At 44.6% G+C, this 10,316-nt stretch overlaps 1 protein-coding gene across 2 annotated transcripts in view; it reads left to right on the top strand.

The window, feature by feature from the left end:
- The first annotated feature begins 3,165 nt into the window (after positions 1–3,165).
- PI4K2A (phosphatidylinositol 4-kinase type 2 alpha) overlaps positions 3,166–10,316 on the top strand; it is a 28,614-nt gene continuing 21,463 nt past the window's right edge. For both annotated transcript variants that reach the window (XM_060101311.1, XM_060101321.1), the window contains exon 1: positions 3,166–3,650. In XM_060101311.1, coding sequence (XP_059957294.1) covers positions 3,216–3,650 — 435 coding nt within the window. In that variant the 5' untranslated portion in view covers positions 3,166–3,215. The remainder of the gene's footprint in view (positions 3,651–10,316) is intronic.

Genomic DNA, 10,316 nt, shown 5'->3' with positions numbered 1-10,316 from the left:
CAGTGTTTTAAGAAAATTAATCTGGCAGTGATACGCAGAGATGATCAGAGAGAGATTGGAAGCAGAGAAACTCAGAAGCTATTGCAATAATGTAGCTAAGACATCCTGAGAGTCTCAAAACTAATGCGGTATCAGTGAGGATGGAAAGAAAGGGGTAAACATGAGACACATTTTGCAGAAATAATTAATAAGAAGCAATGTAGTGTTAAAAGCATGGAGCTAGGGCCTCCCTGGTGGCGCAGTGGTTAAGAGTCCGCCTGCCGATGCAGGGGATACGGGTTCGTGCCCCAGTCTGGGAGGATCCCATATGCCGCGGAGCGGCTGGGCCCGTGAGCCATGGCCGCTGGGCCTGCGCATCCGGAGCCTGTGCTCCGCAACGGGAGAGGCCACAACAGTGAGAGGCCCACATACCGCAAAAAGAAAAAAAAAAAAAAAAAAAAAAAAAAAAAAAAAAAAGCATGGAGCTAGTCTGCCTGGATTTTGATCCAGTTCTGCCACTTACCAGCTGCATGACCACAAGCAAGTTACTTTACTCAGTTTCCAACATCATAGGGGCTGCAATGCCGGTCACATGGCTTAATCTGTGTAGTGGACAAAAAACAATATTTGCCACATGCTTAGCATTTGGTAGGTGCTAGCTCTTAAAAGGCAACAGAGAATGTATTGACACTTTTCAGTAAAAGGAGAATCAAGTTCTAAGAAGTAAATACAGAAATAATTTCTGAGGGTTTTCCATAGAGAAAACTCAGAATTCAAGGGAGAACTCTGAATCTTGGAGCTTTCCTTGACCATAATTTGAAGCTTAAGGGCTAAATGAGATGAATAATACTAAGAGGTCATCTCTGTGGCTATGGCCTCTGGGACATAAGAGGCAAGTATTAGTTAATTATTTGATGTCTTGTTAGGAAAATGAAATAACATGTCTTGTAACTGAAAGGGGAAATTGAACCATCTGTATGGACCTTTGCCTAGAATGGTTTATTTGGCAAAAAAATGTTTAAGATATTCCTACTGTTAAAAACAAGACAACAGGCCCCAAAGGGAGTCACTTATGCTAAGCCCTATGTCACTAAACCCAAACTTAATACTTTACTTAATTACAGTTTCAGCCTCTCCCAGACATGGAATCTTAAACGAGGCAATCTGGACTCACCTGGTCAGCACTAGTGAGGTAATCTTTCTGATAGACCCCTGCATCCTGGCCCGAAAGGATGGTGAACGTTGCCACAACCAATCTGCTTTCAGCTATAACTTCCTTGACCCGCTGCCTATAAAGGTCTTTCATGTTGTACAGCGCCTCAGAGCTCCTTTCTATCTGATACGTGGGATGCTGCCCAATTCATGAATCATCCAATAAAGCCCGTAAGATCTTTGAAATTTATCCAGTTGAATTTTGTTTTTTAACACCATACGTACAATTAAACAATTCTTTCAGTTCAGTACTCCCACTTAGTTGTGGCAATAATTAGATTCAAGAAAGAATGATTTTTAAATATTGGTTACTAGGGGTCTGGTCATCTTTTGAGAAAACCCATGCCTCTAGTCTGTTCGTTACTTTAAACATAAAAACAAAAACAACATCAACAATAACCTCAGGTCCAGTGGTTAACAATCAGCCTTCCAATGTAGGGGACTCGGGTTCGATCCCTGGTTGGGGAACTAAGATCCCACATGCTGAGGGGCAACTAAGCCTGAGTGCTGCAACTACAGAGCCCACGTGCTCTGGAGCCCGTGTGCCACAACTAGAGAGAAGGCCACATGCCCAAATGAAGTTTCCCACATGCCGCAACTAAGACCCAACGCAGCCAAAAACAAATAAATAAATAATAAATAAATATTTTTTTAAAACCAATAACCTGAGCAGTGATAAAAAGCTACCATTTGTTGAGTGCTTTTTATGTACTAAACACTATGCTAAGTTTTTATGTACATTATCTTGATTCTTATTTAACTAGTTGAGGAAGGGATGATTATTCTCATTTTATAGAGGAAGACACTGAGGCTTAGAAAGTTAAGTAACATACAAAATAATAAGTGTGGAGCTGGAGTTCAAACTCAAATGTCTTTGATGCACTCTTTTCCCAATGATGAAATAAACATTCACATTTTAAGGCAAGACAAGAAAAACTTAAAAATTTTCTCTGCCAGTTTGGGCTTTCTTCCAATGTGTGCATTATGCATTAACCAGACCTCCCCAATGGCAGAAATACCTGCTCAACCATAAAGATCAATTTTTCTTCTGGCGCCAACCATATAACTCCTTAGAAAATAACATTCCTTTCTCAATCCTTGTGTGTGCAGACATATTTGGTGAACTTTATGTACAATTCCAATGTATCATTTCCCTTAAAGATAGCGATTAGTGAAGAACAGACTGATTAGACGACCTGGGGAGATACTAGCCTGCACGTAAGAGAAGTTCTTAGCATAAATACTTATGACTTTATTAATGCTACTAGCTATATTACTTGTATTCTGCCTGTTTTACAGGATTCTTTCTCACATTACCAAATGTGTGACTGAGCCTCTGATAAAATTAATGATGATTAGCTGACTTGAAATGATTGACCAAATATATAGTCCTATAAGATCAATGATGTAGGACCTCTCTTGCGCAGAGTTTGACTCCGTGCTTTCGTAAGCCAGAAAGAGAAAAACAAATATCATATATTAACGCGTATATGTGGAATCCAGAAAAATGGTACAGATAAACCTATTTGCAGGGCAGGAACAGAGACACAGACGTAGATAATGGACATGAGGACACCGGGGGAGAAGGAGAGGGTGGGACGAATTGGGAGATTAGGAATGACATATATACACCACTAGAATGTGTAACTGAGGAGCTTGGCTGCTTTATTGTAAACTTCCAAACTAGGGCCAGATATCGGAATCTAAGGGCGGGGCTGGGCTGGTAAGAGCAGAAGGCGTGTCTGACCCGGGGCTGGCTCCTGGAGCATGCGCAGTCTTCACAGAAAGTGACCGGCGAAAAGTGCTGAGGATGCGATTGCGTAGGCGTTGTTTCTGATTGGCTACCGTTCGCCCGCGAGGGGTCGTGTCTACTCGTCGCCAAGTAAACAGGGGAGGTAGGGGCGGGGCCAAAGAGGCGTCGGGACCTGGTTGGCCCGGGGAGGGTTGGGAGTTTCGCGGATTGGTCCCAGCCGGGATCTCAGCTGTGTGAAGCGCACCGGGTCCTGGAGCCCGCGGCCTGAGGGATGGACGAGACTAGCCCACTCGTGTCCCCTGAGCGGGCCCAACCTCCGGACTACACCTTTCCGTCCGCCTCGGCCGCTCACTTTCCGCAGGTGCCGGGGGGCGCGGTCCGCGTGGCGGCGGTGGCCGGCCCGGCCCCCTCTCCGCAGGGCTCGCCAGGCCACGACCGGGAGCGGCAGCCACTGCTGGATCGGGCCCGGGGCGCGGCGGCCCAGTGTCAAACCCAAACCGTGGCGGCGCAGGCCCAAGCCCTGGCCGCCCAGGCCGCGGCGGCGGCGCACGCCGCGCAGGCCCACCGCGAGCGGAACGAGTTCCCGGAGGACCCCGAGTTCGAGGCGGTGGTGCGGCAGGCCGAGGTGGCCATCGAGCGTTGCATCTTCCCCGAGCGCATCTACCAGGGCTCCAGCGGAAGCTACTTCGTCAAGGACCCTCAGGGGGTGAGAGCGGGCTGGGGACCGCGGCCGCCGGCATGGGGGAGGGTGGGCCTGTCCGGGGAAGTTTGAGGGTTCGCACAGCCAGAGGGAGAACGGGGGTTTGAAAGGCTAAGAAAGGGAGAAACTTCACAGTTTAGAGCCCCTTGGCAGGATTTTGGAATTCTACTGAGGACTGGAGACGGAGAAGCTGTCCGGAATGAAGAAATAAATCAGAACTTATTTGGTAGGGGAGGAGTGAGCGGAGAATGAAAAGAGGAAGTTGACCAGATACAGCCGAGGGGCCCAGCGGTGTGATGGGGCAGTCGGCCTCTGGATAGAGACGCGCGGGGAGATGCTGCTTTCTAGTAGGTTCCTTATTCGGCCACTGACGTACTGCTTTGAGCGTTGAGCCCGTCCTCTCTTTTTGGACCGAACCAGTGTTGTCGCTGTTCATTGCGGAGGACGGGTGACCCATCAGGGGCTCTGAGGGTTCATTCCCAGCCTTCTCTGTTGTGGGGACGTCTCCTGCCACCGACCCAGGCTCCTTATTGGCAGACGTTTGTTGTAAGAGTGGGTGGACTCATCAGTTTCATTTGTCCTGGTTATTGCTCACTTCTGGGAAATTGTTCAAATCCTTCTTGTGGCTCCTCAGTTTAGAATGTGAAGTTTGAGAAACATGGGACCGTCAGCTACCTTCTACTTTCATTTCTCACCCAGGACTGTCAGCAGTTTGCTTTTTTAAGAAAGGCAGAGTGTTTGACCATTGTTTTGTCCATTGTATGTGTTTAAAGGGGGATGGGATGGGGCATGGAGTGACCAGGGCGGCTGAAAAGTGACCTTTATTCTTTTGATAACCATAGGAGAGTTTAAGGCATTTAGATCAAACTAGAGGTAACTTTGGAATATCCGTGAATCAAAAAAAAAAAAAATCAAATCTTCCCTGTTAAAGTTCTCAGATGGACCAGAATGATTTATTGGGAAAATGTATTATTGTTATGCTTATTAAAATGATGGGTATCAGAGCTCCCTCACATTTTCTCTGCATCTCTCTTGTGTGAACTCTTTTTTTTTTTAAATTTTTTTTTTAATTTTTTTTTTTTTTTTGCGGTATGCGGGCCTCTCACTGTTGTGGCCTCCCCCGTTGCGGAGCACAGGCTCCGGACGCGCAGGCTCAGCGGCCATGGCTCACGGGCCCAGCCGCTCCGCGGCATATGGGATCCTCCCAGACCGGGGCACGAACCCGTATCCCCTGCATCGGCAGGCGGACTCTCAACCACTTGCGCCACCAGGGAGGCCCTTGTGTGAACTCTTGAGGTGGGTGGTGTGTTCTTTTGGTAGGAGTGCTGAGTGGCCAGGATGGACTGTGACTTGTAGCTCTTGGTTAGGTTCATTAAAGGATTCAGTTAATTTTCCCAGATGTTGTTGTCCCTGAATTATCACCAAGAACCATAGAGCAATTCTGCCATCAAATCAGTTAACATAAACTGAGACGGGGGAAAGCTTTGAGAGTAGTAAGTCTTTCCAATAAGGGAGCAGTGAGTTAAATCGAAAGCTCAAACAGGAACCATCACTTGTAGAAGAAAAGAAAGGTGGGTGTCCTGATGTTTAAATGTTAGCAAGATGTTTTCATCTTTTTTATTTAGGAACCAGAGTGAGATCTAAGATATGAATGGATTTTATTTTATTTTCTAGTTGTTTGCTTGTTGGCTGATGTAAGAAGGGGGTAAGATTATCTTTGTTAGGTACAGAAGCAGGAGGAAGGTTTTTGTTTTTCTTTCATGACACTGTTACAGCTCCACTGTAACACTGGAAGTGTGTCAGGTCAGCAGAGAAGTGTTCTGGTGCTCTGACAGGTGGGAGTAATATGATCTCTCAATTCTACCTGGCAGGTAAAGCACTACCACCTCAGTACATAGGCCACAGAGAATGACAGACTATGGGTATGCTTCTTGGTGATTTGCAGGATCTTAGTCTCTCAAATTTCCTGGCCACTGTCCTTTCTTAGAGGGGAAGTCAAGACACATTTGACTGGATAAAACTTATTAGTGTAACCATGCTGTTCACACTGAGGAAAATGTGGTTCAGAGCAGAGGATCACTTCCTAACTGCTATGGTGGGTTATACTGGACCACAGCCTCACCGTAGTTCGTTTTGTCATCTTTGGCCCTGCTGCAAATGTGTTTAACTATTTTATTTAAAAATACGTAGATAGGGCTTCCCTGGTGGTGCAGTGGTTGAGAGTCCGCCTGCCGATGCAGGGGACCCAGGTTCGTGCCCCGGTCCGGGAAGATCCCACATGCCACGCAGCGGCTGGGCCCGTGAGCCATGGCCGCTGAGCCTGCGTGTCCGGAGCCTGTGCTCCGCAACGGGAGAGGCCACAACAGTGAGAGGCCCGCGTACCGCAAAAAAAAAAACAAACACAAACGTAGATAGCATTTACTGTATGCCAGGTACTATTTAAAATGCTTTACAAATAATAATTCACTTAATACTCATAACACCTTCAGAGGTAGGTACTATTATTGCCCCCGCAGATGATGCCACTGAGGCACACAGCATACCTAATTTGCCCAGGGTCTCACAGCTATTAAGTGTGAGGCAGGATTCAGACCCAGGCAGACTGGCTCCAGAGTTCATGCTCCTAACTATGGTGTCCTGCTGCTTCGGAGGTAGTCATCTGAATCTCTGGTTTCTCTTTTCAGCTACCACATTGGTTAAGACTAAACTTGGCTGTGTGCGACAGAAAATTTAAAATAGTAATAACTTGAATAAAAGTACATTTGACTCTCATAAAAGAAGTCTACAGACTGCTCAGAGCTGGGATGGCATTTTCCTTTATCATGGATGCAGTATGAACAATATGCATCCGACCGTCCGGCTGGTCAGCCATCCCTAGCATGTGGCTTCCCCTTCGTGATCCAAGATGGCTGCTCAAACTGCAGACATCTTGCCTGCTTTTCAGCCAGTTGGAAGAAGGAGAGGGAGAGGAAGAGGGAGAGGATGCCCTTTCCCTGTAGGACGTTTCCTAGAAGTTGCACCAGACTCTTCTCCTTAACATCCCATCATCCAGAACTTAGCTGCAGTAGTGGCTGGGAACTGTAGTCTTTATTTTGCCCAGCTAAAAATCAGGGACCTGTGTCCAAGGAAGAAGAGGGAACAGAGATTGGGGGAACCAGCAGTTTCTGCCACAGGTACTTTGGAGCTGGACGGTCTGAAAGGTTCTTAAAGATAACAGCCCTGATTCCATTTCCTATTTTAGGGTGGTTCCTTCCTCAGGATGAGCAAGTAGGGACCTGGAACAGTAAGATGGAAAATGCTAGATCAGGAGTAGTGGTAGAGTGCTCATATTACCCTCCTCATCTACATACATCCTTGTGCTTCAGGTCTCATGCTCAATCATCTACGAAAGTATTTTTTGAGCATTTTCTGTTTTGAGAGGCTAGTAATTCTAGGTGTTCATGTTGCCAAAACATAGAACAGCATGTGATTGACTAGTTTATTGGGAGAAGTAAATGAGATACCACATATGAAAGCCCCTGGCCTAATTCCTGGTGCTTAGCAGGAGTTCAGAGTGTTTTGTTTTGTTTTTAAGTTACATGCCCACTGGCCTCTGGATTAGGCTTTCTTGGATACGTGGCACTGAATAAAGCAAAAGTAGTTTAATTCTGAGATGATCCTTTCATATTGAGAATTGTAATTCATTAGATAATGCTCATTGGTGTTTGCGACACAGTTCTACAGATACTGCTCACATGTTCTAGGAGCTTGGCCTTGTGTCAGTAATTTTCAACCTTTTAAAAATACTTTATTCACCAAGAGTTTGTCATGAAAACAGTACAGTATTATTTTCCATTTTTCAAATATAAAATTATGTTGTAGTATTGAATATGTTTCTTCTAACCACCTGTGCCCTCCAGGAAATTTTGATGTCCTAACATTTGGTTGAGAATGATACTAACAGCCAAATAAGGAATAAAGATCTCAAACAGGGCCTCCCTGGTGGCGCAAGTGGTTGAGAGTCCGCCTGCCGATGCAGGGGATACGGGTTCGTGCCCCGGTCTGGGAGGATCCCATATGCCGCGGAGCGGCTGGGCCCGTGAGCCATGGCCGCTGAGCCTGCGCGTCCGGAGCCTGTGCTCCGCAACGGGGGAGGCCACAACAGTGAGAGGCCCGCATACCGCAAAAAAAAAAAAAAAAAAAAAAAAAAAAGATCTCAAACAGAGTAACTTTTTTATTACTAAAATGTTAAGACACAGTCATGTTTGTATACCATATATAGGTGTAGTTCTGGAGATTTTTAAGCATCATCTACCACCTGTTATAGGGAGCTGTCCCAGGCCACAAGTTGTAATGGATGAGGCAGTTTGGGTCGATGGCAGTGGATAGGAAAATAAATACAGGCTGAATCTCTTTTATTACATTCTACTTAGATCCCATCTTCTTTCAGGATCTCATATATTTGGAGTAGTCCATCCCTCTCTTTTGTAAAAGTTAACATGTAAATAAGGCTTCTCTACCTAAATAGCTAAGTCAAAGAATGCTGTTTCCATCCAACCTCTACAGAATACAGACTTGCCTTTTTCACTCCTTATGAGTGTACAGCAGAGATTTTCAGAGGTCGCATGATGTATGATATTGAAACAGATTGAATTTTGAAGAAAATGTGAGAATACAGTTGTCTTTTATTGAGCCAAACATTAGAGATTTGCAAAATGTAAAACAATGCCAGTCTTCTCACTATATGTTTTTTAAAATATAGTTATTTTTCATAAAAACATGTCACTTATGTTAACATGTAATAGGCTTATTTTTATGATTAGATGAATTAATAAATAGTTTTAACATTTTAGTTTTAATTTCTAGTACAGCAAATACAGATTTCACCCATGTATATAGAAGCTTTTGGGGTCTTTAATAGTTTTTAAGAGTTTAAAGGGACCTTGAAACCAAAAAGTTTGAGAACTGTCCACTCTGTGTTTACCAAACTTAAAAAAAAAACCCTGTTTATTATGTGTTATTTTTGCATACTTCACTGCATAGTATGAGTGATGTGCTTGAACTGTGTTAGATTTTAGCACAAAATAGTACCCTCCTCCGTGGGGCTGCTGCATAGATACAGGAAACCCTTTGGGTTCCATGTGCAGTGCTGTGTTTATCCCCAAGTTCATGGATTGCTGCTACTTGAGCTACCTGCACCTTAGCCCCTTTATTAAAAGGGGTTTTAGTAAGTGGGTGTTAAGGGAGGGTGTTTTTAAAATATTGACATCAAACTGAAGCTTTCTCCTAAATGTAATAAAGGAACTGAAAGTATATTAAAGAAGAGAAAGGTTGGTGAGACAAATTAGGCAGTAGTTATTTTCTTTCTCAACCAAATATTGGTGGGTGGCTTTAGAGTTTGTTTTCTATGAATTAGGAGAATATTCTTGAGTATTCTGTAACACAGTTGATTATGTGACGTTAACATTAGCTTTGGAAATTAGGCCAGAGGCTGCTTTATGTGTCTATCTAGGAAACCCACAGAGTGCTGATGCACTGTCTTATAAGAACTAGGTACTGAGCAAATGTTGGCAGAATTGAATTGAACCGACGCAACACTTAGTCCTGAAAGGCACTTGTCTCCCCTTCTGTCTGAATGTCCTTCTGTTCCTCCATCCTTCCCACCCTACCATTCCCCTATTTGTCCATTCCAGGCATTATTATTTAATGAAACCCTTGTAATACTGAGAGAACCACGATTACTAATGCTTTTAGAGTCAACAAAATGCTTTCTGATTCTCCTTATGGTGGAAGGAAATTGAGAAGTTTGAGAGGTCAGTCTATAAAAGATGCTTGGCTGCAATGTTGGCCTTCAAGTTCTGCTTTCTTTTCTTTTCTTTCTTTCTTTCTTTTTTTTTTTCCCCGGCTGCACCGTGTGGCTTTCGGGACCTTAGTTCCCCGACCAGGGATCAGACCTGTGCCCCCTGCAGTGGAAGTGCAGAGTCCTAACCACTGGATTGCCAGGGAATTCCCAAGTTCTGCTTTCTTTAAGTGGAAGTATTTAAGCCTCAGCCCTGTTATTTTTCAGCCTCACCAATGGTAGGAATGTCTTGGTTTCCCTTTCACTGGGAACCAGCTTGCAGAACTCCACATTGTGCCTCAGTTGAACTGACTGGTGGGTTCTGGGATGGGCCTCAAGTTGTACTGTGGTTTCAGTGCCCAGGTTCCAGAGAGTTACATTGGAGTCATGAGTCATTCTCTGTATGGTAAGCCACTTACTACTGCTGCTGTGTGATTCAGAGCCCAGGGTTCCAGGGGTACAGAGACAGAGAGGAAGATTGATAAAATAGGCCTCTTCCTAGCCACTTTAGATAAGAATGCAATTCTGAAGACTTACAATATGAATATATGCATTTGACTTTTTCTGGTGAATAAGTAAGTTTATCATTAAGAATAAATTGATTCTTTTGGAGGAGGAAAGTTCTGTATTTCTCTTGCCCTCTCAAATCCTTGCAAGGCTTCTTGAAGGGACTGTCCTCAAGATTGACCAGTTATTGTTTTAGACATGTGCCTAGCCAGTTCCTAATATGAGTACTTAATGCAGGCAGGTGGATTTGTGTTTTTTGCTGTGACCAGCCATTCAGGAAGTGACACCCACAGGAAGATGTCTTATGACCTAGACTAGCTTGAGTTGGCTGTGGGGTGAGGGGAGAG

This window comes from Mesoplodon densirostris, chromosome 1 (assembly GCF_025265405.1).
Source record: "Mesoplodon densirostris isolate mMesDen1 chromosome 1, mMesDen1 primary haplotype, whole genome shotgun sequence".
NCBI classification, from domain to species: Eukaryota; Metazoa; Chordata; class Mammalia; order Artiodactyla; family Ziphiidae; genus Mesoplodon; species Mesoplodon densirostris.
The sequence above is the reverse complement of the archived record's forward strand: the minus strand, read 5'-3'. Positions and strand labels throughout refer to the sequence as shown.